General features: G+C 41.0%; 1 protein-coding gene across 1 annotated transcript; it reads left to right on the forward strand.

The window, feature by feature from the left end:
- The first annotated feature begins 8,667 nt into the window (after nt 1–8,667).
- Nucleotides 8,668–9,696, forward strand: LOC135205197 (zinc finger BED domain-containing protein 5-like). The gene has a single exon (XM_064235561.1). The coding sequence runs from the start codon at nt 8,668–8,670 to the stop codon at nt 9,694–9,696; it is 1,029 nt and encodes a 342-aa protein (XP_064091631.1).
- The last annotated feature ends 18,173 nt before the right edge of the window (nt 9,697–27,869 follow it).

Below are 27,869 nucleotides of genomic sequence, written 5' to 3' on the forward strand. Positions count from 1 at the left end.
TGGGTTAATTTTTTTTTCAATTTTGAGATTGGGTACGATTTGGGGGTTAATTATGAAATTGGGTTAAATTTTATATTCAATTTTTAAATTGGGTTCAATTTTGAGATTGGTTCAATTTTGGATTCAATTTTGAGATTGGGTTTGATTTTGAGATTGGGTTCAATTTTTGGTTCAATTTTGAGATTGGGTCCAATTTTGGGTTCAGTTTTGAAATTGGGTCAATTTTGAGATTGGGTTCAATTTTATGTTAGATTTTGAGATTGGGTTCAATTTTTGTTCAATTTTGAGATTGGGTTCAATATTGGTTTTAATTTTGAGATTGGGTTCAATTTTTGGTTCAATTTTGAGATTGGGTCCAATATTGGGTTTAATTTTGAGATTGGGTTCAATTTCTGGTTTAATTTTGAAATTGGGTTCAATTTTTGGTTTAATTTTGAGATTGGGTTCAATTTTGGGTTCAGTTTTGAAATTGGGTCAATTTTGAGATTGGGTTCATTTTTGAGATTGGGTTTGATTTTGAGATTGGGTTCAATTTTTGGTTCAATTTTGAGATTGGGTCCAATATTGGGTATAATTTTGAGATTGGGTTCAATTTTATGCTAGATGTTAAATTTTTGGTTTAATTTTGAGATTGGGTTCAATTTTTGGTTTAATTTTGAGATTGGGTTCAATTTTTGGTTTAATTTTGAGATTGGGTTCAATTTTATGCTAGATGTTTGAGATAGGGTTCAATTTTTGGTTCAATTTTGAGATTGGGTTCAATTTTTTGTTCAATTTTGAGATTGGGTTCAATTTTTGGTTTAATTTTGGGTTCAGTTTTTAAATTGGGTCAATTTTGAGATTGGGTTCATGTCTGAGTATGAGTTCAACTTTGAGTTCAATTTTCAGTTTTAGTTCATATTTGATGTTGAGTTCAAATATGAGTTCAATTTTGAATTCAAATACTATGTTGAGTTCAAATTTGATGTTGAGTTCAAATTTGATGTAGAGTTCAAATTTGAGTTAAAATTAGTTGTTGAGTTCAAATTTGACTTCAAATTTGAGGTTGAGTTCAAATTTTATGTTGAGTTCAAATTTGACTTCAAATTTGAGGTTGAGTTCACAATTTATGTTGATTACAAATTTGAGGTTTGGTTCAAATTTTGAGTTCAAATTAGTTCTTGAGTTCAAATTTGAGGTTGACTTCAAATTTCCTGTTGAGTTCAAATTTGATGTTGAGTTCAAATTTGAGATGGAGATTAAATTTGAGTTCAATTGAGATAATAAATAATAATAATAATAATAATAATAATAATAATAATAATAATAATAATAATAATGAGGTTGACAATGATGTGTGAGTGACGTCATCACCAGAGGCCTCCTGGTTACCATGGCGACCAGCCACATGACTTCTTATCTTCAACTTCAACGCTCTGCAAGTAGTGATCCGTCTCTCTCTCTCTCTCTCCATCTTTGGAATTTTGGGAGGAAACGGCTGTGACGGCCTTTAAGCCCAAATGCATTCGGGGGACTGGGTGAGAGGGTGGATGTAGGGGGGTGATCTGGCAGTATCTCCAGCCAGGTATACATGATATACATTAATGTTATTTACTCTGTGTTCACTATACTGTGTGTGTATACAGTATTGATGCGTCGATTGTCCTGACTTAAGTATAATATTCGATAAATAAATGTGACGTTTTTCATTTGTTTTTCATTGAAATAACAACCAACCACTTTTCCTGGAAAGAATGAAAACTGGGAAGCAGCGACCTTAAGGAGGCTTCTTCATCATCTGTCGCTCTAGACATTTTTATTATTTTCACTTATTATTATGTGCCTCGACTTTTTCAACTCCTACGCGGTTCGCGCTCACAAATACACATATTCATTTGTTTATTTATTTATTTTCTTACTTATTTGTACTTGTGTGTGTGTGTGTGGGAGAGAGAGAGAGAGAGAGAGGATTATAAAAAGGAATAGCAGCTGCAGAAAGCAGCCTCCTTCCTTCCTTCAGCCAAATTCCAGACAGGATTGTAAAGGATTATTTGGATCTCATCTATCTATCTATCTATCTATCTATCTATCTATCTATCAGGGTCAATATATCTTCAGCTGCTTCTTCTTCTTTCTTCTACATTTCCATATCTATTCGCCAACACAGATTATTAACAATTGCTTATATATATTATATAACTATATATGGCCATATATCTAGCATAATTCATATCTTTTATATCCACAGAGAGAGAGAGAGAGAGAGAGAGAGAGAGAGATGAGAGATTAGAAGAGAGAGAGAGAGAGAGAGAGAGAGAGAGAGAGCATTCCATTAGACGTATATATTAAATAAAATTAAATAAAAGATGAATTGACTAAGACTAATGAATTGTCTTCGTTTTTTATCTTTTATTAATGTTTTAAATGCAAAAAATACAACTGCAAAGCAATTAAAGTAATAAATAGCAAAAACAGCCATACGTATAGTACGTATCACCCTACACAGATGACCATAAGAGGTTGAATTGTGTTTTGGGTTTTTTCCTGTCACATACTCCATTAACAATTAAATATAAACTTGACTATCAGTCATACCTAAATACTGACGTATATTCTATATACTAACTTCACGTAGATCACAAAAAAAAAAAAAAAAAAAAAAAAAAAAAAATCTTCGTAAATAGAAATTAACAAAAATAGAAGAGTTAGCCATTATATTTCTTTTTTTCTACGAGTTTACCGTAAATCATAGAAAATTTAATGCAGTGTGTAATTACAGGGGGGGCCTATAGATAATATTACGATCTATACCTATGCGCTTAAATAAATGTATCAATACTTTTAAGTCCACTATAGCTTTCCAATCAAGGAAAATACGAATTGCCAAGTCGTCTTTGAGAGCGGCACTCATATCTTCACTGGATATATATATATAATATATTATATATATATATATATATATATATATATAATATATATATATATATATATATATAGATATATATATATATATATATATTTATATATATATGTGAACGCCCTCTTCTCTGCATATCTGGAGCTGCCGTGAGCGAGGGACCTTTATGCTCACAAATATGCACATACATTTATTTATTTGTGTGTGCGAAAGGAGCTGCATATGAGGATTATACAAAGGATTAGGAAGGATCTGCAGAAAGCAAAGTCCCTCTGCCAGATCCCTGGCAGGCTTTCAGCGGTCAGTCCAAGGAGGTTAGATTCAGTCCAAGAGACTACCGTTGCTTTTCATATTTCAGTATTATTATGACATGAAATGAATTGATAATAATTTTTAAAAATAGTGATGTCACCGATATACTAATGACGCAAGTGGGAAAAGTGAAACATTAGTACACTATCTAGGATTCATTTTAACATCAGTGCCTTCATTCACCTTCCTCATTTCGCAAGGGCGATCAGTCTTAGCAAAGAGGGTGAGTGACTCTGATGGGTAAAATATGCCTTTTATATAACTATTAGGCAAGATTACTCGCAATACTATTTTACATTATCCTACTAAGACAATAGGACTTGCTGCGAATGTATAACACTAAGAAAGGAAATTGTTTATGTTGTAATTTTTAAAACTCCCATGCCGGCTTTAGCAGTCATCCTAGGTATCTAGACATGTACCGTAAGTATTCTATATTATATCACTCTTTAACTGTAACTAATTAATCTTTGACATTGTATATGTGTAAACCACAACTACAATGATGAGAGAAGATCCATTATTAATGATCTATTAGGTAGATAATTAAAGATGATATTCTTTTGAATTTTATTAGTTTCTAAAACACACATACACATAAAATGCAAATCATGAACATACCAGCTTAGCATTAGCATTAATCATGAGAATAACATTGCAATACTTTGGCAATACTTAAGAGTTAATCATGTCCACTAAATGAGATATCTCATGCTAGTTACATATGATAGCTTGCATTAGACATATCTTGCACTTATGAAACATACATGAGTCTAATCTCCCCTTTTTTTATTACTAAACATAACACTTGCATTCTCCTTGATTTGTTAATAAAAAATATTTCTCGAACTTACAATCTAATCTTTCAGGAGGCTCTCCTCAACCCCAGTATTTCCCTCTTATTCTAATACTGGCAAATCAGGATCACAGAGCCTCACTTCATAACTGGGTGAATATCACAGGTATTGCCCACATGGAGCTTAGAATCGGGCGAATCACTGTTTGTGTCGCCTGCATCAATGTATCCTCGTAATCTAGGTCATCAAACATTTTTCATGTTTCTTATCGATGAACGAGTCGCCTTTTCACGGAAGCGTATCTAGATAATATATCGCCATCAGTTTGGAAGTACTTCTGTGCAGGCATGATAATTAGTAAACAATGTACTACAGTTGACCACAACCACCTACAAATACCAAAAATCTGCGATATACTGGAACCCCCCCCCCCCGCTTACAATGCCTATAACTGTCAAATTTGAGAGTAAAACACCACAGACCCCTTCTAAAAATAGTTATAGCTGCCTATTTTAATATGTAGTTCAAACACCGAATACACCTTAAACTATCATCCTAAAACACTTTAATATAATCTTAATATCATTTCAATACAGGATACAACGGACTCGCTTACACCATTTCGAGGTTACGACACTCTTCAAATATATTTGTCAAAAGTTATTTCTTGGTTACAATGCAAGTTCTGGCTTTACGAAGCTGATGTGATGGAAAAAAATGTCTCCTCAATGGCAGAATAGTAAGAAAAAACAAATAAAAAATAAATAATTTTTTAAATAAAAACCTTGATACAAAATGCAGGTTATGCCGTTTTCAAGACACCCAAAGTATTAAAAGTAAGGTTTTCTTACAATTTTTGTGATGATGTCCCAGTTTACACACTTTTGGCTTACGCTGCGGCGCTAGAGCAGAGCCCTCATTTTAAACTGGGGGGGGGGGGGGGGGGTGGGGGGTGGGGGGGGGGGGGGGGGGGGCTCCCTTCATCACCTTACTATGATTTTAATATTTCAGTATAATTTCTGAGCAGCATAGCTGTAACGAGGTGAGTACCGTACAGTAAACCATTTTAGGGAGCTGTAGCTACTGGAAGGGCTCTCTATAAGGAGGTTATCCCTCCTACATGAGAAGAAAACCAATTTATTACCTTCACAAAGCTTAAAACACTGCTTCTTCCCCCAGGCAGTCTCTCTCTCTGAGTTATTATCTAATCTTATCAATATTGTTACAGGTACAGTATTATTATATCATTTACTCTCATTAATCTTATTATTAACAGTACATCCTTGAAAATCAACACTTATTACGTATTATTAGCGCCATGGCATAAGACGAAAATCTGCATAAACTGGGAAATCGTCAAAAATTATAAGAAAACCTTATTATTACATGTACAGTACTAATGTTATTATTATTATTAATACAGGCAGTCCCCGGGTTACAACGGTCTCGGCTTACGACGTTCCGAGGTTACGACGCTTTTCAATTATATTCATCAGACATTATTTCCAGGGTTACGACGCCTACAACGCTCATCTGGCAGATGAAATATGACACCAAAAATGCAAAATAATCAATATTTGAAGGTTTTTTTTATGAAAAATGCCATAAGAATGCAGTTTACAAAGTTTTCAATGCACCCAAAGCATTAAGAGTAAGGTTTTCTCAGGAATTTTGACGATGTTCCGGCTTACGACGATTTTCGGCTTACGACGCGTCTCAAGAACGGAATCCCCGTCGTAACCCGGGGACTGCCTGTATTATTATTATTATTATTATTATTATTATTATTTATTATCAAATCTTCCCAATCTTATTTCACTATTAATATATGAAAATTAGTACTGTAAATCATTATTCTATATAAAAAAAATCTATATTCAGTCAAAAATATGAAAATAGAGTATAATTAGCAAATGTTACTCTACGAAAAAAAATCTGCAAATTACCAAATTTTATCCACGATTTATTGAAAAATACATTCCACAGAAAAATGAGCGAATACTGAACCGTGATATAGCAAGGTTGGGCTGAAAATTGTGGTAGGTAGGCCTGTTCTGAGAAAGTGCCTTTGAGAAGGAAAAGGGAGGATTCCCAACTGAGGTTATATCTCAAGACCGTTACAGGGGACCAACGTTCTCCCCTTCAAGGACATCAACATGCTTAATATGACAGGTAATCCTGTATGCCACTCAATATCTACTAATGTGAGGCAGATCATGGAAGATACAAAGGCTGGAAGCTGCAAGCTCCTTCACTTTCTTTAAGATGGCATCTAGCCTCACTAAGGAATACACACTTTGGTCATCACAGTGACATCTCTTTTCAGGTTTCTAATCAATGGCTCAAAACTGTCAATACTTCAAACCACTCTAAAAGTGCTTAGTATTTTGAAAGTTCAAACACACCAAAACACTCTAAAAATGATTATACCTGAGTAATTTAATAGTTTTGTCATAAAAAGTGTAAATACTAGGCGAGTCTGCGAATCTTGAAAATGCAAATAGTACAGGGGATTCACAGTATATGCCTATGCACAGTCACTGCACTTGTGATATCTAAAATGACTAAAGAAAATTCCTCTCTGAGAAAAAGCTTTCTCACATCCACAGCACCTGAACTGACTTTCTTTAGTGTGAACTGACATGACACTTTTTAGATGGTATTTCCAACTAAATTGGTCTCCAAAAGTTTTGCACAAAAATTACTTCTATACAGTATGAACAACAATAAGAGTTCTGAGATCCTTTACCTTAAAATGGAGATTTTTACAAATTTGTTCAATTTTTTCTATTACAAGACAGCGTGTGGGTACTACAGATTGTAATATGCTCAGAACATTAAACTTTGGAAGGTAGACTTGTGACACAACATATCTGTCTCCTTTTACTCAGTCCTAATATTTCTTACAAAAATCTTAAGCACTTTGCACTCTCGTGATGAAGGGATAATTCTGTAATGAGAAAATACAACATACAATTAGAGAACACTGAAAATGATATTGTTATTTTACAATAAAGTTTTGTACATACTTACCTGGCAGACATATACTTAGCTTACGTCTCTGACGTCACGACAGAATTCAAAACTCGCGGCAAACGCACAGGTAGGTCAGGTGATCTACCTTACCCGCCGCTGGGAAGCAGGTGTAAGAACCAACGTACCTTTCTTGCCAGATTTTTTCTCTCTTATACCTGTCTCCTGAGGGGAGGCTGGGCGGGCCATCAATCGTATATGTCTGCCAGGTAAGTATGTACAAAACTTTATTGTAAAATAACAATATCATTTTTGTACATGAACTTTCCTGTCAGACATATACTTAGCTGATTGACACCCTTGGTGGAGGGTACAAGACAGAAAATCACAAAGAAAAGGTAAACAACACCTGTTGTAGGATAAAAATAACCTTGGTTCTTACCTGTTTAGGCTGAAGACTTCATAGGTACTGTCTATTAGTCTGCATAGCCATAAGAGCTACAGCGAGGGCGTGACCTACAGCTGAAAAGACTCTTTGGGTCTACTAACGGGACTTGATATCCGCTTACTTAGTAGAATCCAAGTCGGATCATGTCAAATGGGGGTTCGACCCTCTTCTATGACAGAACCTGTCCACTACCAACGCAGGGAGCTTCAAACCAAATCCGATCACCTAACCAAACTAAAGTTATTAGTATTACGAAACGAAAAAAGATGCCTACCTGCATCATTTTTCATACAACCATATGAACTCAATTACCAAAAACAAGGGAAAAAATTACTAAGGATATGTTCCAGCTCCCTGCCCCAGCACCGAATCCGCCGATACGTACGGGCCTAATGCGAAGCACTCGTCATACGTAATACTGACGTCTTTAAGGTAGTGGTTGGCGAATACTGAATTACATCTCCAGAATGTAGTTTTCATCAGATTCTGAAGAGATATTCTTATTAAAGGCCAAGGAAGTGGCAATGGCTCTCACTTCATGAGCCTTGACTTTTAGGAGCTTGAAATGTTCTTCATTACAAGATCTATGTGCTTCTTTCACTAGACTTCTAATGAAGAAAGACAGCACATTTTTAGACAATGGTCTGCTGGGGTCCTTTACAGAGCACCATAGTCTGTCCTCAATGCCCTTAAGGGTTTTCTTCTTCTGAAGGTAGTATTTTAAACTCCTAACAGGGCAAAGAGTTCTTTCAGGTTCTTCCCCTACTAGGGCAGATAATCCACGAACCTCAAAGCTCCTTGGCCAAGGATTTGAGGGGTTCTCATTCTTTGCTAAAAACAAAGGAAGGAAGGAACAAATCACGGAATCTCCTTTGAAACCTACCCTTCCTTCTAGGGCAGTGGTTCTTAACCTGGGGGGCGTCAATAATTTCCAGGGGGGGCACGAGCCTCAGGTGAAAAGAGGAAGCTTTTCCATTTATGGGTTTTTTTCATGACAAGAGCATGGGGCAGTACTGTAAAGATAAGTTTGTGAAATAATGCAGAAGTATCGTCGTTACTACCTCGTCAGACTAACTGATGTTATGCCTCGTTTTTCGTGTCAGGCAACAATATAAAAGAAGAACTTCTGTTCTGTCATCCGATGGAAAGTTGCACAACAGCAGAAGCTATTTTTCATGATACATCAAACTTTTTTCAGGAAAATCAACTTTCTTGGGAATCGCTGGCAGGGGTGTGTACTGATGGAGCTCCAGCCATGCTTGGTCTGCGGTCTGGGTTTGTCAAAGAAGGTGAAAGAAAAAAATCCCTCTTTAATGAGTACACACTGCATACTTCATCGTGAAGCCTTAGCATCCAGAACTTTGCCTGCTGAGATGATGGATGTCTTAAATGTGGCTATCAAGGTAGTCAACTTCATCAAAGCTGGAGCCTTAAACAGTCGTCTCTTCAAACTGCTGTGTAAGGATATGGAATCAGAACATGAAGCCTTGCATTTTCACACAAACGTACGATGGCTATCAAAAGGGAATATACTTGGACGGCTTTATGAGCTACGAGAAGAAGTAGCAATATTTTTAGATTCACAGCAGAAGGCAGACTTTCATGACAATTTCCAGTCTGAAGGCTTTCAGATAACTCTAGCTTACCTGGTGGACATTTTTGAAGCATTGAATGCTGTGAACCTTAAACTACAAGGGAAAAGCATCAACATCATTACGCACCATGACACCATTCGAGCCTTCATGGCCAAACTCGACCTCTGGAAATGTCGGGTTCAGCAGGGAAATGCAGCCAGTTTTAGGAACTTGGATTCTGCTCTCGCTGACAATAACCTCGACTCTGACTTAAAGCAACAAATAATCACTCATCCAAGTGACTTGAAAGCAGAATTCATCAGATACTTCCCAGATATAGATGACAAGCGTGAAGCCTGGAAATTTATCAGGAACCCATTTCAATGTGAAGTAGCTGATGTTGCTGATGAATTCCAAGAAGAGTTCCTAGAATTGAAGTTCAACTTTACAGGTAAAGAAGACTTCAAAGATATGGATTGGGAGACGTTCTGGGTCAAATACCTTCCTGTTTATCCTCTGATCTCACATCAGGCTCTTCGGATTCTAACAATGTTTGGATCCACATATCTATGTGAAACTGCATTTTCCACGCTCGTTGCTATCAAAACCAAGTACAGAAACCGCCTGAACATTGAAGGGGACTTACGTTGTGCACTCTCAGGCATTGGACCACGTATTCAAGATCTGGTAGCTTAGAGCAGTGTCAAATATCTCACTAATGTAATTCATGCTTAGTAAATTGACCAAAAAGCCATTTTTATTCATTTTCTTTTTAAATCTGGGAGTGAAATTTGTCTATAGATGCAAAGGGGGCGTGGAAGGACAGAGCTGTTCCTAGAGGGGGCGTGGTAGTAAAAAGGTTAAGAACCACTGTTCTAGGGCATGAATCTCACTAACCCTTTTAGTGGATGCTAGAGCCATGAGAAACAGAGCTTTCCTCGTAAGATCTCTGAAGGAGGCTAACTGTGGTGGCTCAAACTTAGAGGACCTCAGGAAATGAAGAACCACGTCCAGATTCCAACTTGGAACTTCGTTCGAAGTTTTCTTGGCAGTTTTGAAAGATCTTAATAGATCATGCAGATCTTTGTTATTCGAAAGATCTAAGTTCCTATGTCTGAACACTGCAGCCAGCATGCTCCGGTAGCCTTTGATGGTAGATACTGCCAAACGGCATTTTTCTCTGAGGAAAACTAGGAAATCTGCGATCTGAGTCACAGAGGTACTGGAAGAGGAAAACTTCTGGTTCCTGCACCACCGGCGAAAGACGTCCCACTTCGACTGGTAGACTTTAAGGGTCGAAGGTCTTCTAGCTGAGGCGATAGCCTTAGCAGCTTTTGTCAAAAACCCCTTCGCTCTGACAAGACTTTTGACAGTCGAAAGCCAGTCAGATTGAGAGCGGGGAGGTTTCTGTGATACCTGTCGAAGTGGGGTTGTCTGAGCAAATCTTGTCTTTGTGGAAGTGCTCTTGGAAAGTCCACCAACCATTCCAGTACCTCTGTGAACCAATCTTGGGCGGGCCAGAACGGAGCTACTAGCGTCATTCTTGTCATCTCCGAGATAGCAAATTTCTTGAGGGTTTGTCCCAGTACTTTGAAGGGGGGAAAGGCGTAGACATCTAGACCTGTCCAATCTAGGAGAAACGCATCCACTGATACTGCTCCTGGGTCTGAGATCGGGGAGCAAGTAAAGTTCTATCCTCGCGTTCCTTGCTGTTGCAAAGAGGTCGATGTGAGGCCTGCCCCATCTTCTCCACAGGTCTTGGCATACTTCTGAGTGGAGGGTCCACTCGGAAGGCAGGAGTTGATTCTTCCTGCTCAGGAGATCAGCCCTGACGTTCCTTTCTCCCTGTACGAACCTGGTGAGAAGACTGATCTTCCTTGTTTGAGACCACAGCAGAAGATCCCTTGCTGTTTCGTACAGGGAGAAGGAGTGTGTCCCCCCCTGTTTTTTTTATGTACGCCAAGGCTGTGGTGTGTCCGAATTGACCTGAACTACTGCATTTCAGACGTGGGGCTCGAAGGCTTTCAATGCCATCCAGACTGCCATCAACTCTTTCTTGTTGATGTGCCAGGACACCTGATCCCCCTTCCAGGTGCCTGACACTTCTCTTGTCCCAAGCGTCGCTCCCCAACCTGCTTCCGACGCGTCGGAAAACAACACATGGTTGGGGTTCGGCATGTACAGAGACATTCCTTCCACAAAACGGAGTGGGTTGTTCCACCACCGAAGGTCCCTCTTGATTCCCCTTGAGATCTTGAAGGAGAACTCCAGATCTAGGGAGAGACGCCTCCAGGTCTGGTATAGGAAGAACTGTAGAGGCCTGAGATGCAACCTTCCTAGAGAAACGAATTGCTCCAACGAGGAGAGTGTCCCCAGCAGACTCATCCACTCCCTCGCTGTGCATGCATCTTTCTCTAGGAAGGTCGTTAGTTTCTCGTAGCAACGAGCTATCCTCTCTGGCGACGGAAAAGCCCGAAAAGCCAGAGAAACTATCCGAATCCCCAGATAGATCCGCTCTTGACTGGGGATTAATTGAGACTTCTGGAAGTTCACCAGAAGTCCCAGAGAACTTGCCAATGTAAGGGTCTTTTGAAGGTCCTCCAGACATCTTTCTTGAGACACTGCTCTGATTAGCCAGTCGTCGAGATAAAGCGACACCCTCACTCCCTTCAAATGTAGCCGCTGTGCCACGTTTTTCATTAACCCAGTGAAAACTTGGGGTGCAGTCGACAGGCCGAAGCACAAGGCCTTGAATTGGAAGATGTTTCCTCCCATCATGAATCGCAGATACTTCCGTGAAGAAGGATGGATCGGCACATGAAAGTAAGCGTCCTGAAGGTCTAGTGACACCATCCAGTCCCCTGGACGAAGAGCCGCTAACACTGAGGAAGTCGTCTCCATGGCGAACTTCCTCTTTTCCACAAAGACGTTCAGGGCGCTTACATCCAAAACAGGTCTCCATCCTCCTGAGTTCTTCGGAACTAGGAATAGCCTGTTGTAAAAACCCGCAGAGCGGGAATCTTCCACTAGTTCTATAGCCTCCTTCTCTAGCATCAGATCTACTGCTAGAGAAAGGGCTTGATTCATGATGGGGTCCTTGTACCTGGCCACCAACTCCCTCGGAGTCGTCGTCAATGGTGGCCTTGACGAGAAGGGAATGAGATATCCTTTGCTGACAATTGATAGGGACCAATTGTCTGCCCCTTTGTAGGCCCAGACGTCGGCAAATTTCAGTAGTCTGGCACCCACTGATGTCTGGAGTCCTTGATCGCTATTTCTTGCCTCTGATTGACCTAGAGAAGGTTTTACCTCTCTTAAAAGGTCTAGATCCTCTGGCTGAAGAAACTCTGGCAGTGGGTCCTCCTCGAAAGGGCTCCTGCCTTAGAGGAGTCTCTTTCTTGGCCTTGGGTTGGAAGACAGAGCGAGGTTTCCTTGCCGACTGGGCTAACATGTCCTGAGTAGCCTTGGCTGAAAGGGCACTCGAGACATCCTGAATGATTTTCTTGGGGAAAAGCAGAGGAGAGAGCTGAGCATAAAGAAGTGAGGCCCTTTGTGCATGCGAAACTGCCTTCGTGAGAAACGAACAGTAAACCGACCGCTTCTTTATCACTCCGGCTCCAAAACAGTGAAGAGGGGACTTCACTCGAGCCGTCTCTCACTGCTTTGTCCATGCAAGTGACGACGCAATTAAGATCTTCAGGAGACAGGGAATCCGGGGTCCTGGGTCTTCTTAGCCAGAACTCCTAAAGACCAGTCAAGGAAGTTGAAAACTTCCAGGACTCGGAACATTCCCTTCAGTAGGTGGTCAAGTTCGTTCATCCCCCACGTAGTCTTGGCAGACAGGAGTGCCCTTTCTCTTCCTTAGCAAGGAGCCATTCCCCAAAACCTCTAAGTGCCTTCTTCATTGAAATAGTCGGTTTCATCCTTACACAAGATGAAACCTTCGAAGTCTTCGAAGTGGAGAACAAAGAAAGAGGAGAAGGAGCCACAGGAGAAAGGATATCTCCAAACTCTTGAAGGAGCAAATCTGTTAACCTCTTATACGAGGAAACAGAGGAGTCTTTTGGTCCTTCTTCTTCCGAGGGATCCTGTTCTTCGTCATCAGAAGAGCCCTCATGATCCTTAGAGGCGCGGCTACCTTTAGAAAAGTCTCTAGAAGAGTGAGGTTTGACTCTTGGAGACAAAACTTCTGGAACTTGCCTACTCGCAAAATCCTTCTTGACTTGAGGAGGGCGTTTCCCAGATTCTTGGAGCCTAACAGGAGTAAGGCGGCTGTCAGGAGCAGAGCGCCTGTTTGAAGAAAAACTTCTATCAGGCTCTTGGCGCCTATCCAAAGGAGAGCGGCTACCAGGCGAACAACGCCTGCCATGAGAGAAGCGGCTACCAGGCTCTTGGCGCCTGAAACGAGGAGAGAGGCTCTCTGGCGACGAGCGCCTACTTGGAGAGCGCCTACCAGGGGAGAAGCGTCTGCCATGATCTCAGCGCCTGACTCGAGGAGAGTGAAAGTCAGGCGAAGAGCGCCTGGCAGGAGAAACACGCCTAACAGGCTCTTGACGCCTGTCCAGCGAAGAGCGCCTGTCCGATTTAGGGCGCTTGTCAACAGGAGAGTGGAGGAGACGAGGAGCGGCTACGTGGCGAGTAGCGCCTACTAGGCTCTTGGTGCCTATCAAGGGGAGCGATCCTCTCGAGAAGAGCGTCTGTAGGGCGAAGATCTCCTACGAGAAGCCTGCTCCTTGTCCGGGAAGGAGAAACAAAGACATCCTGTCTGTCAGGCGAATGGCGCTTGGACGCAGATGGGATCTTGTCCGAAGCAGAAAGTCTCCTGCGAGACTCCGAACGCACAGGCGAGCGGGCCGCTTCCGTCGAATAGCGAGAGTCAGGAGAGGGGAGCCTGGACTTCTTTACAGGAAACGAGACGTCCTTCCTACGACGAGACGACAAGCAAAGAGAGCCAGCCAGAGCCGAAATCTGCGCCTGAAGGTTAGCCAACACCCTTGCAGGAGAATTCACAAACTCTTGAACAGGTGACGAGGCTCGATCTCTGCTCGGGGAACGATACTCCAGAGATCTCTTACGTTTCTTCGCTTCCACCTCAGGCTCTTCCGAAAAAACTTCAGGGCTGGATGGAAGGGCGCAGGGAGCGTTCCAGGCTCTCTTCGAAGGCGCGAGGGTTCTGAAGAGCTCCATCCTCGTTTAGGAGAAGGCGAAGGTGAAGACGAGAAGCATTGGCGCAAGATTTCTCTCTTGGAGCGATCCGAGGTAGCCTGGGAACGATCAACAGGAGCTACCGAGGGGACGCCTGACCGGTGGGGATGCTCCCTAACCTTCCTGCAGCTTTCAACTTTCCTCCTCCACTGGGACTGGGAGTCTGGAAGAGGTCTAGGCCTGGAAGCATTAGCGAGCCGATCAGACGCATCCCTCCAACTGCACTGCGGATCACTGCACAAATCACTATTGGAATCACTCTTACCTTCTAATGTTTAATTTTCATCTCCATACTGCGAATGGTGGCTTTCATGGAGGCCACTTCCGAAGGCGCATCTTCGGCTTCGGTGCAGGGAGCAGGAGCTGAAACTGACAAAGGAGCTACTTCTAAAATAGGATTATCTATATCCAACTCGCTAATACGAGATCTACTACTGCTCCTAGAAGAAGCTTTCCTAACTTTATCCTTTTTCAAGCTTCCTCAAGTAGGAAGACAAAGACTTCCTTCATCCTCATTCAGCTTTTCACATTCATTACAAGGATTATTAAAGGTGCATTCATTCCCTCTACACTTCAAACATACTGTGTGAGGGTCTACCGCAGCTTTCGGTAGCCTCACCTTACACTCAGTCATACAACAAACTCTAAACATAGCAGTTTTCTTAGTATCAACATCAGACATCATGAATCCGAAGAAAAATCCAAAGAAAAGTCAAATAACGGTCCACAAATCGCGAATGCCAGGCCAAAAGATCGGGTACTTCACCAAAAGTCCGTAGAAACAATCCAGGGCGAAAACGAGAAAAGAATCCAACTGTCAAGAGGTACCGACAACAGGTGTGGTCGACACCGACGACAGAAAAAAATCTGGCAAGAAAGGTACGTTGGTTCTTACACCCGCTTCCCAGCGGCGGGTAAGGTAGATCACCTGACCTACCTGTCGCGTTTGCCGCGAGTTTTGAATTCTGTCGTGACGTCAGAGACGTAAGCTAAGTATGTCTGACAGGAAAGTTCATGTACAAAAAAAGTAAATATATGCAAAAAAGTTTCTTCATGATATAACTCATTTTTTAAGTAAATATATGCAAAAAAGATTCTTCATGATATAACTCATTTTTTAAGTGCTTACCTCTCTATTATGATAAATATAGTCCTCAGCCAACTGGAGGACAACAAAGTACAGGCAGTTCCCGGTTATTGCCGATCCAGTTTGGCGGTAATTGTCTAGCGTAAGCCATAACTAGATTTTCGTCACCAATATGAATTGATTCAAATCAAATACAGGCGGTCCCCGAGTTACGACAGCTCCGGCTTGCGACGTTCCGAGGTTACGACGCTTTTTCTTAAATATTCACTGAAAAATCCGCCCTGGGTTACGACGCTTGTTCCGAGGTTACGACGCTGACGCTTCCGACACTCCGAGTTAACGACGCTTTTAAAAAACGCATACTATGATAAGAATCCTTTATAGTTTAGCACAGTATATTAATAAAAATAAGTTTTTCTTTAGATTACAACAAAAATTTTGAGGTTATGATGATTTTCGACACTTTTTATGCCGTATTTTTTTAATTTTTTTAGTGACGCGTCATATGCGGAACTAGTTTCCGAGCGAATGAATACACTAGCTTGGGATACGCAGTTTATAACAGTCCAAAAGCGCAAATAATGAAAAAATCATTGCTTGTTTCCAGTATACATAATTAACAAAACTAAGTTTCTGGTTAGATTAAAACGCAAATTCCAAGGTTACGACGGTTTTTTATGCTTTTTAACGATACCTCATACGCAGAACTAGTTTCTGAGCGGAAGGCGCATAAATTAATTTACGCTATTAAACTGTATGGTAACCATAGTCAAGGATAAGGAACGCATTCTCAAACAGTATACATATCCTTTAATACAAAACAGCAAAATATCATTGAAACATTATTTCACTTAATGAATCCATTTATACTCTACTTAGACTTGGATATAAAAACCATAGTTTCTCTCTCTCTCTCTCTTTGTATTTTCCGCCGAAACCAAAATAATCACTAATTAGTGTATTTTGATGTTTATTTTCATGACTAATACATTTTTATAATACAAAAATGATTTACTAATTTTCAAATATTAATTTTGATTTAATACTGTATTAGTAAGTTTATAAGTTGAAATGATATCACATAATAAAAATAATAATTCTCTCTCTCTCTCTCTCTCTCTCTCTCTACTACAAAGATGTATGTTTTTTTGTATGATAAATAAATGATTTACTATTTTCAAATATAATATAATTTAATATACAGCAATAATATCAATTCATTAAAGAAAATACCATAGTGAATTAGTCTAAGCTTTAGCTTATATATTTAAAAAAATTATGGAAGAATGAAGGAAATCCCAGTCTTCTTTCTGTAACCTTTCTCTAACTCCAGGTACTAAAACTGTCAGATATACAAGTTCTGTGACAGCCAGGAGGGGGAAGAGCGCTGTGTTGCATCAAGTACTATGAAAGCCCCCCCCCCCCCCCCCCCCCCCCCCCCCCCCTCTCTCTCGCCATCAGACTCAGAAATTTTCCCCCCCCCCCCCCCCCCTCCCCCCCCTCTCTCTCTCTCTCTCTCATTTACTGAGACTCGAGATTTTTTATGTACTTGTACTATTTGTTTTTAATACTTTCAAATAATAATAATAATAATAATAATAATACTGTAATTACAAAATTCATATGTGATAGTATTTTAAAGATATACAATACTAAACTATCCATGTCACTTTTAATTAAGGTTAACTCTCTCTCTCTCTCTCTTTTTTGCCACACACAAGATAATAATGTGTCATAGTGGTAACTCCCTCCCTCTCTTTCGCTGGAAGCGTTATAAGTATTTTTTGAGAGAACAGAGAGAGATAAACACACTCTCTCTCTCTCTCTCTCTCTTTTACCGAGATGAAAGAATTTTTATGGTACTAGTATGTAAAATGTTTATTAATAATTTTAGTTATTTAAGAATAATAATAATAATAATAATAATAATAATAATAATAATAATAATAATAATAATAATAAAACTGTAATTACAAAATTCATAATGGTCGTATTTTAAAGAGATGAAAATGACCTTACCATTTCACTTGTAAGGATACGTAATTACTCTTTCTTACCGAGATGAGAGAATTTTTATGGTAGATGCACGTGTTTTTTATATTTTCAAATAATAATAATAATTATAATAATAATAGAAGTAGTAATAATACTATAACTAATTTCAAAAGAAAATTCTTCCCTTCATCTTTTTCTGTATCAATTTCCCTACCTCATAACTCCAGTGACACTCGGAGCTGGAAAGTAACAATGCCATACAATGGTCAACGAATTTAATGGTTTTATGTAATCTCTCTCTCTCTCTTTTGTATTTTAATGAAAATATACAGTAATTTGTGAATACACAGCGTTGCACATGAAAAAAGTAAATTAGTGATAATTTTAGAGATACGGCCTTAAGAAAAATTGCAAATTAGTGAAATTTTCCCTGTGGACATGTTTTCAACAACGTCGTTCCAGCTTACGACGATTTTCGGGTTACGACGCGTCTTAAGAACGGAACCCCCGTCGTAACCCAGGGACTGCCTATAGAATTTAGGTAAGAGGCTAAGCACCAGAGCCTATAAGGTCATTCAGCGCTAAAACCGAAATTGACAGCAAAAAGTTTGAAAGGTGTAACAGGAGGAAAACCTCGTAGTTGCACTAGGAATCAATTGTTAAGAGAGGGTGGGCAGTAAGATGGGAGAAAGAATGTGAAAGGAAGTACAGTAAAAGGAACGACGGGTTGCAGCTAGAGGCCAAAGGGACGCTGCAATGAACCTTAACCCTCTAACGCCGGAGCGGTAAATAAAAAAATGACTCCCGTGTGCCAGAGGGGTTTGAGAGTGAGCGCGGAAGCAGAAAAAATTTTTTTCTCAAAAAATCACAGCGCGCTTAGTTTTCAAGATTAAGAGTTCATTTTTGGCTCCTTTTTTGTCATTGCTTGAAGTTTAGTATGCAAACCATCAGAAATGAAAAAATTATCATTATCATATATAAAATAATGCGATACATGATAGCGCAAAAACGAAATTTCATATATAATTGTATTCAAATCGCGCTGTGCGCAAAACGGTTAGAGGTAACAAGTTACTTTTTTTTCGTTGTAATGTGCACTAAATTGCGATCATTTTGTATATAACACATTGTAAAACCTATAAAAGCAACACAGAGAAAAAGTATTATCACAAAATGCATGAATTCGTAGCGCGCGGAGGCGCTAAAAAAATAATTTTTTTAAAAATTCACCACCATAAATCGAAATATGCTATAGAGACTTGCAATTTGTTTCAAAATGAAGGTAAATGATGGAATATTACGATACTGTCAGATTTTTATTTTTTAGCTTATAAATGCAGTTTTCGACCATTTCGAACGAGTTAAAGTTGACCGAATGTCGAATTTTTGTTCAAAAAATTTTTTTTATATGCAAATATAAAAAAACGAGAAATGCTACAACCTTCCAATAATTTTTGTTATATTGTGCATGTTTTTGCGCACATTTTCATATATAAAACTCTAAAAAAGCGTAATATGAAAAGGCAAAAATATTAGGAGAATGTGACCTACGCGTTTCGGAGATTTTCGGCGGCGCGCGGATGGAATAAAAATATTTTTTTCAAATATTCACCATAAATCGAGATACTGTTCTAGGAGACTTGCAATATGTTTTAAAGTGAAGATAAATGATTGAATATTACTAAGAACTGTAAGATTTTTAATGTTACAAATGCGTTTTTTACCATTTCGGTTTGAGTCAAAGTTGACGATCGTAGTTTTTTCCTCCTATTTATCGTACTTTATATGCAAATATTTCAAAAAATGAAAATGCTACAACCTTCCAATATTTTTTGTTATATTGTGCATGTTTTTGAGGCACATTCCTATATACAACTCTAAAAAAAGCGTAATATGAAAAGGCACAAAATATTAGGAGAATGTGACCTACGCGTTTCGGAGATTCGCTGCCGAGAATAGGCGGCGCGGACAGAAAAAAAAATATTTTTTTTTTCAAAAATTCACATAAATCGGAGATATTGTTCTAGAGACTTGCAATTTGTTTTAAAATTAAGATAAATGATTGAATATTACTAGGACTGTAAGATTTTTATGTTACAAATGCTTTTTTTTTTACCTTTTCGATGAGTCAAAGTTGACCGATCGTAGTTTTTTTTCGTAACTTATCGTACTTTATATGCAAATATTTCAAAAATGAAAAATGCTACAACCTTCCAATATTTTTTGTTATATTGTGCATGTTTTTGCGCACATTTCCATATAAACCTCTAAAAAAAGCGTAATATGGAAAAGGCACAATATTAGGAGAATGTGACCTACGCGTTTCGGAGATTTTCGGCCGAGAATCGGCGCGCGGAGGGAAAAAAAATATTTTTTTCAAAAATTCACCATAAATCGAGATATTGTTCTAGAGACTTGCAATTTGTTTTAAAATAAAGATAAATGATTGAATATTACTAGACTGTAAGATTTTTATGTTACAAATGCGTTTTTTGACCTTTTCGGTTGAGTCAAAGTTGACCGATCGTAGTTTTTTTTTTTTCGTACTTATCGTACTTTATAGGCAAATATTTCAAAATGAAAAATGCTACAACCTTTCCAATATTTTTTTTTATATTGTGCATGTTTTTGCGCACATTTCCATATATAAACCTTTAAAAAAAGAAAAAAAAAAAAGCGTAATATGAAAAGGCACAAATATTAGGAGTATGTGACCTAAGCGTTTCGGAGATTTTCGACGAGAATCGGCGCGCGGATGGAATAAAAATATTTTTTTCAAAAATTCACCAAAATAAATCGAGATATTGTTCTAGAGACTTGCAATATGTTTTAAAGTGAGATAAATGATTGAATATTACTAGATTGTAAGATTTTTATGTTAACAATGCGTTTTTTGACCATTTCTGATGAGTCAAAGTTTGACCGATCGTAGTTTTTTTCGTACTTATCGTACTTTATATGCAAATATTTCAAAAATGAGAAATGCTACAACCTTCCAATATTTTTTGTTATATTGTGCATGTTTTTGCGCACATTTCCATATATAAAACTCTAAAATAAGCGTAATATGAAAAGGCACAAATATTAGGAGAATGTGACCTACGCATTTCGGAGATTCGCTGCCGAGAATCGGCGCGCGGAGGGAATAAAAATATTTTTCAAATATTCACCATAAATCGAGATATTGTTCTAGAGACTTGCAATTTGTTTAAAGTGAAAGGTAAATGATTGAATATTACTAGACTGTAAGTAATTTGCTTACCCCCCAAAAAAACAATATTTATAAATAATATATAATAAATATATATATATAGATTATATATATATATATATATATATATATAATATATATTTTATATATTTTATAACGTAAAATATATATATTACATTCTTCGATTCTGGTACCAATACATAAATAAAACAAGGAATGCAGGTGACACTTCTTTTCTTTTTCGCATACAATGAAATGTCTTATTATTATTTTATCATGCACAGATTCGGATATATAAAAAATTGTAATAAATATAAAAATAATATAAATAAATGCAGAATACTCACTCGTAATCCCTGACTCTTCGTTCTATTCTTGTTTCTCCCTCTCCATTGAAGAGTCTTGCATTTTTTTCCACTCGACATGACGAGGTACAGGTGGAGGAGGGAGACGCGCGGCCTTACTGCTGATGGACCCGGCAGCCCCGTGCGCCCTCCGCTGTCGGTTTAGGGGGCGCGCTCCAATACATGACCGTAGTGTGGTACTTTCAGTCACACTCCCCTATCCTGCAAAGAGCAACTTTGCAGAGACGACAGAAGAACCGGGTGTCTCTCCTTCTGCCATTCATATGGCACACCCGGCACCAATTCTGCCTTCGCCTTGTAAGGCCTCCAGTATTTGATCCCCTGGCTGCAGCCGACACGCAGGGTCCACTAACCCGACGAGAAGCGGTGATGGCGGGGCCGGCAGCAAGAGGGGCGTCGTCAGCAGGGGCGGCGGCAGCAGGGGCGTCGTCAGCAGGGGCGGCGGCGGCAGCAGGGGCGGCGGCAGGTCGAGCGAAGTTGGCCCTCCCTCCTATCTGCCCTTTCCTCTGCAGCTCGGGGCAGGGGTCAGTTATGGAAGGCCACTCATTGGATCGAAGTTGATGAGGGCATTCCCGGCTACCTCTAGGAACTGTATGTGGGTTCACTCGGAAGATTGTCACCGCGGTACCCAGAGTACAGTATGTAGGCAATTTTGGAGGGCCAACTGAAGGATGTATTTGAGGAGCTTCTGTGTCCACCTTCTGGTTCTCCTGGCGAAGGGATATACTGGATGAGCTGATCAAAGAGATCAACTTCTCCCATTTGCCTGTGTAGTGCCCCAATGACGGTAGGCCGCTCGGTACGAAACTCCTCAAACACAACTCGCCCCTGTCGACGTGTCTTCTTCCGCTGTACGATCTCTTCTTGGATGGGTTCATGACTCGTCGTAATCATGGGGACGAGTCGGACACCCTTCCAACAGATGACGAAGACAGCGCCCTTCCGCCGCCACTCTGTCTCTCCTCTTGCCAGTGCGGATGACTAGCGAACCTCTTGAGGACATTCGGGGCCCCACGCACCAACCGAAGGGTACCACTGACGTGAACACCTGCTTCATACAGTTCCTGGGCCAGGGATACCGAGTTTATAATAATTATCCATAAACAGGTGATATCCCTGGTTACGGAAACGTCCCACAAGATTGAATACAGTGTCACGCAGCGTGGAGAAGACCCCGGAATACACTGAAAAGTCCACACGTATCCAGTGTTTGGCCTCGGTAATAAGAAAGAATTTCACACTATATTTCTTTGGCTTCTTGGGGTTATACACTTTTATACTAAGACGTCCTTTGTAGGCATCATCCCCTCATCCAAAGACAGGTTCTTTCCAGGAATCACGAGATTACTACACCGCTCACGATATAATCCAACACTGTGCGCACTAAAATGAGGCGATCACTGTTATTCCGGGTATGGCCCTTCGGTTGAAGGCGTTGAAGTACCTGTCCAACGCCAGGAAATTATCACGGGACATAACCGCCAGGCACATTAGGCATACATAAAAAATAATTTCTCCTCCAATATTGCCTGACGTCGGCAGCAGTGTCATACCAAAATAAATGTGGAGCCCCAAAAATGTGCCATGTCAATGAGGTTGCAACCCCGCCAGTAATACGACAAGTCGTCCTCAGCTCATACCGGCAGTACCGAGCGTAGTCCACCGTCTCGTGTACAGGTATTCCAGCAATTCCCGCGACAGGAAAAGCTGGATGAACCACAAAACAGTCAGGGGTACTGGTACGGTGATCCCAGGGGTGGGTTGCCGTGAAGGGGTGCATGTTAGGAGAGGGGTGGGGTCCTCCGTCCACCCCTCGTCACGACCTTCACCTTGGCTGGCGCGACGAGCCAACCTTCTACGTGCCCGTGCGAGCGCACGCGCACAGGTGCGGGCACAATATTGCACTCTACCCTCCCCCGTTGGCCCATCACCCTCACTTAGGCCTTCACTTTCTGTATCGTCCTCTGCGATAAAACTTGACCCCGTATCCCCACCCTCCCCCTCCTCAGATTCCCCCTCGTAAGCACTGAACCCGCTGAATTCGAGCTCACTTTCGGGATGTGAGCCTCGAATGGACATTGGGGGTCATATATTCATCCTCACTTTCATCGGGACTGATGTCCTCATCACTCGATAACCATCTGCCATCAAAATGAGGACTTGCGACTGTTCCCGATCAAGCTCCGATAGATATTCATCTATGTCCCTTGGTGGAGGCCTCCCAAATGCTTACGAATGCCCTAAGGACGCCCACATGCTTCCTAGGGGTAAACCAAAGGCATACGCTGTGTTCCTAAAAACACTTTCAGCCACACGTGGCCGCACAGAACGGCCTTGAGGCGCGGGTCATGCTGGGTACTTGGCCCCTCGCCAGCATCCAGGTCCAAAACTCGCCTTACACGATCCCTTCCGACGGGTAAAACGCGCCTTTCACGGTCCACACATCGTTGAGACATATCTAGGAATGTCCTGTAGCAACACAAATGCTCTAAGTCTCGCACAAGTCCAGAAAAACACGCTTCTGACGAAAGATCGCTCTCGGATGATGCACTACTGATGCTGGCTGGAGCGAGAAGAAGGGATATCGCGCATGCGCACTTGGGTCACGCTTCAAAACAAAACAAGGCCTTGATCCGTGAACTCCCAGCATCCCCCAAGGTGCATGATTCAAAAGTTTTAGGCTGGTAGGCCTATAAGTATTTTTTCCCCGCGTTTAAAAACAATTTAAAAAAAAAACTTTTGTATGTCGACGTAAAATACGTCCAGTCGGCACCCGAGAGACAATTTATCTCGACGTAAAATACGTCCAGTCGGAGTTTAAGGGTTAAGCGTATAGTAATGCCTATAGTGCACTGATCCCCATTTTTTGGCGCCGACAATCAGATGTCGGCTCTGTTATCGCCGATCTTCGGTTATTGTCACGACGTCGGGGTTGGAACCCCTGCAAATGTCCAGGGACTGCCTGTTTAGTAAACACAAAACATTTCATACAAACCATCAAGTTATATGGAATAGAGTTTAAGTCAAAGGCCGAGGCCTGGGACCTATGAGGTCATTCAGTGCTAAAAGGGACACTAACAGTAAAAGGTTTGAAAGATGTAACAGGAGGAAAACCTCAAAAAAGATAATAAGCTAGATAATATGGTAATACTTCAGAAGCACTCCGCACTGGATATTAAAAAAAATAATCGCCTACATGGAAAGAGCATGTGAAAAGCAGTATAAAAAGTATAGTCATTATATGAGAGATTGAACGGGGTGGAATTAAATGAGCTTGATAAGTTTTTACCTCAAATTTTTCCTAAGTGGGGAGAGATGTTTCCTCTATGGTAATGTTTACTTTTAATGAGCCCTTTAACTCACTTTCTTATGCAAACAAAAGCAATTCCAGTTACTCATTATTTGCTGAGAGGTGTGACATCGTTATGACGTAATGGGTTTCATAACCAATTGCGAACGACTTCAGTCAAAAACTAAGTTTCGCTAGGATTTCAGCGGAGTAATAAAGTTACCTGTCCAGTGTCCACTGGTATCCTTGTTTGACTGAATACTTCTAATAATGAAGGAAAAACCGGCATTTTGTCTTACTGTAGCTAAGCTATGGCAGAGGCAGTGGCTGGCCCTTCTGGCATTAATTTTGACAGAGAGCATCGATTTCCTACCGATTGTTTGCAGTGCAATGTGGGTTATGGTGAATTTTATCATTATTTGTCTAGTGGTTGTAAAGAAGTTGTGATAGAATATGCTAAAGGGCATAATTTAATTCTAAAGCAAAGACGCTGCGAGTGTTATGGAGCTATTTGTCGGATCGACTACAACAGGATCACCTTTATGTGTGATTGCTCTGTAGTGACGAAAGGACGTCAGCGTAAGCGATGTAATTTTAGTGTTTCCTTGTCTAAAGGAACGTGGTTTAAAAAATCCCATCACTGTTTGAAGTTAATTTGAAGTTTGTTTAAGTTATGGTGTAGTCCTAACTTTTCTTATAACTTGGCCGAAAGGGAATTGCAGCTTTCCCAAGCATTATTATATCCTCCAACCCCATAATATTCTGCTAAGTGGGCCTATACTTTTGTCAATCTTTTTGTCCACTGTCCTCCTATAACTTAATATATGTAGTGGCAAAGTGGGGGGGAGGGGGGGCTGTGCCCCACCCCTGTAGGCTAGGATACGGCTTCTAAGTTAGGTTAGGTAGGGAATGTTAGGTTAGCTGGTGATCTTGTCTTTAGGTATTAGTATGCATTTGTTATGATTATTATTGCTGCAAAGCACTCCTTTCTGGTATTTCCCCACCCAAAACTCCCGATTCCCAACGGGGGGGCCTAAGCTTGTTAGGTGGAAAAGGGGGTTAAGATAACATTTCCTCAAGAAAATAAGATCAGATTAATTGAAAATACACCATAAAATGAAGGATCATTAACTGAAACATTAATTAATGCCGGAGTATTCCGGGCTAACAAAATATGTCCGACTCTGCCAATCTTGCTATGTACCCTACTAAGCATTCCGGAACCGTAGTAGCAGGAAGTAGATGTATTCCGGATAGACCGGAGCACAGACTACTAACCCACTGGGCCTACTAGATAAAACCGGAGAGGAGGAGCACTAGCGATAGGCGAGATTGGGACGGTGGAACCCGGAGGTTCCCTAAGCTAAAATAACAAGAGAGTAGTAACTCACTGCGGAGCGTATACTCGATAACATAAATAAACAAATAAATTTATAATACAATAAAATAATATTTGCCTGAAGGAGGCATGAGCCACCATAAAAGACGTTCACACCACCAAGACTCCGCATATAGCCGGAAGCCTGTCCCGCCATTAGACGGGGAGAGAATGTCCGAGGGCGAATGGAGTAACGATCCCCAAAGAGCCGAGGAGGGCCGAGCTCGCCCGAGCCAGGTCGGAACCGAGGCTGGGCAAAGCGAAGCTCCCCCCCAACACTGGGATGAGGTCGGCTGAGAAGCGTCACCCACACACCGAGGGCCTGTGGGGCCCCTTCCACCCCTTCACGAGAACTCGGGTCGGTCGTCAGGGACAACGTGAGCGAGATAAGCATCCACCTTGGTGGGAGCTCTGTGCTGGGGGGGGGGGGGGTGTGGGGGGGGGGGGGGGGGGGGGGGGGGGGGGGGGGGGGTGGGGGGGGGGGGGGGGGGGGGGGGGGGGGGGGGGGGGGGGGGGGGGGGGGGGGGGGGGGGGGGGGGGGGGAGGAGGAGGTGGGGTAGGTCTGTAGAGGGAGACGATCACGTGACGCCTGGCTCCCTCGCAGTAGCATGGACCACGAGGGTGGCCAAGAGGGAGGCCAAAGGACTAGCCTAGCCGACCCGTACACACAACAACGAAACATAAACAAAATAAAACGATAAAATATGTACTGAACACGGGGGGGGAGAAAAGAAAAAACAATGAAGAGGAACAGAGATGTCCTAGGAGAACCAAGTAAGACCACCCGATAAGGATGGGCCTAACCAGGAACTCCCAGAAGCTGGCCTAGGCTGGAACGTAGAAACGAAGGACAGGCGGCCAGGGAAGGCTATGACTAGCAAAAGCAACAAAATAAACAAGATTCTTAACTAAAATAAAGACATGCATGAAATATAACGGTAGTTCCAGATGAGACACGAAACAGAGACATGCTCGGAAGGAAACCCCCGTGCCAGCACATAAAATAAAATAAAATAAAATAAAATAAATACAAAAACATATTCATAATCGTCAAAAACAGCATCCAAAACACTGAAATTGAAAAAGACAAACTGTCATCACAACTCGGATCACTAGGTATGGGAGACCACGTGAAACCAAAGGAGACACAAAGGGAACGCTCTAATGGCCGCTCGGAGCCGCCGCCGCGTGAGGCGACGACTCCTAAAAACCTAGATAAAAAGGGCACGAACAACAACACTCCCTAGATAGTGTCAAAACTAAAACCAGTACTTAACTTGGATGCAGAGGGAGATTGACGATCCATAACAAATAAAAAGCCAAAAAAGCAAAAAACACAAGAGCAAAGAAAAACGCGTGCGTCTCAAGTAGGGCTATCTGAAGGAATGACATCACAGCCGCTACCTACGCGGTGGTAGGTAGTGAGCCGTAGGTCGGCTCCCCTTTTCTTGAGGGTTTTTGATGTAGGAGAGGCTAATTGGAGAGGGTCCCGTGGTAGTGGTTTTCACTCGCCCCAGAACTATACCGACACCTTTTAATAAAGGTGAGCGAGCCAGAATATTCTGGCATGGCCAATTTAGCAGTTCTCTGGTATTATAACAATAGTTTACCTTAGAAATAGTGCTGAAGGAACCTATTTCACGGAGCGACATGGCCGAGCCCAGAAAACTGTTTTATAGAAACTGGTGATGCGGCTGGCTTCTGGAGAATTACCGATAATATCAATGGAGGTACTGTAAAAAGTACAAAAATGGTTGTAGGGTACCGTGCCCTGACCTGGCATTACCTAATCCCATGCGTAACATCGGCAGGAATAGATTTCCATTACTAAAAGGTATACCTAGTAAATTGACGTCAGGAAAAATGCAACAATATGTACGGTGAGAGAATCATCTATACCCATCACGGGAATGGGTACAATACCCTGACAAGGTATAGCTATTCACAATGGCATGCCCCAGGGCACAGCTGACTTACCACAACAAAGTCCATTGTGTATATATAGGTACTACTAATATAGGTATAATGGGCGTTCCTCCTCCTCCCACCACATCGTTCTTCTCGTCCTATGGGCTATATGTCACTTTGACCCTTGGCATCACTCGGAATATTCCAAAAAGGGAATAGAGATGCCCAAAATGAGTGGGGGCAGATGGGTACGAAAATATGCCAACACAAGTTTCGCGGTGGGAGTAGTAGTAGTAAGTGGGAGGGATTTGTTTTTGAAAGGGCTCTCTTTTGTAGTTCCTTTTTAAGATTTTTTTCTCTATAATGACATAATTCTTTTATAAATTCTTTTCTATTTTCAGCAGAGCACCAAATAAAATAATGACAATTTG

This window comes from Macrobrachium nipponense, chromosome 49 (assembly GCF_015104395.2).
Source record: "Macrobrachium nipponense isolate FS-2020 chromosome 49, ASM1510439v2, whole genome shotgun sequence".
NCBI classification, from domain to species: domain Eukaryota; kingdom Metazoa; phylum Arthropoda; class Malacostraca; order Decapoda; family Palaemonidae; genus Macrobrachium; species Macrobrachium nipponense.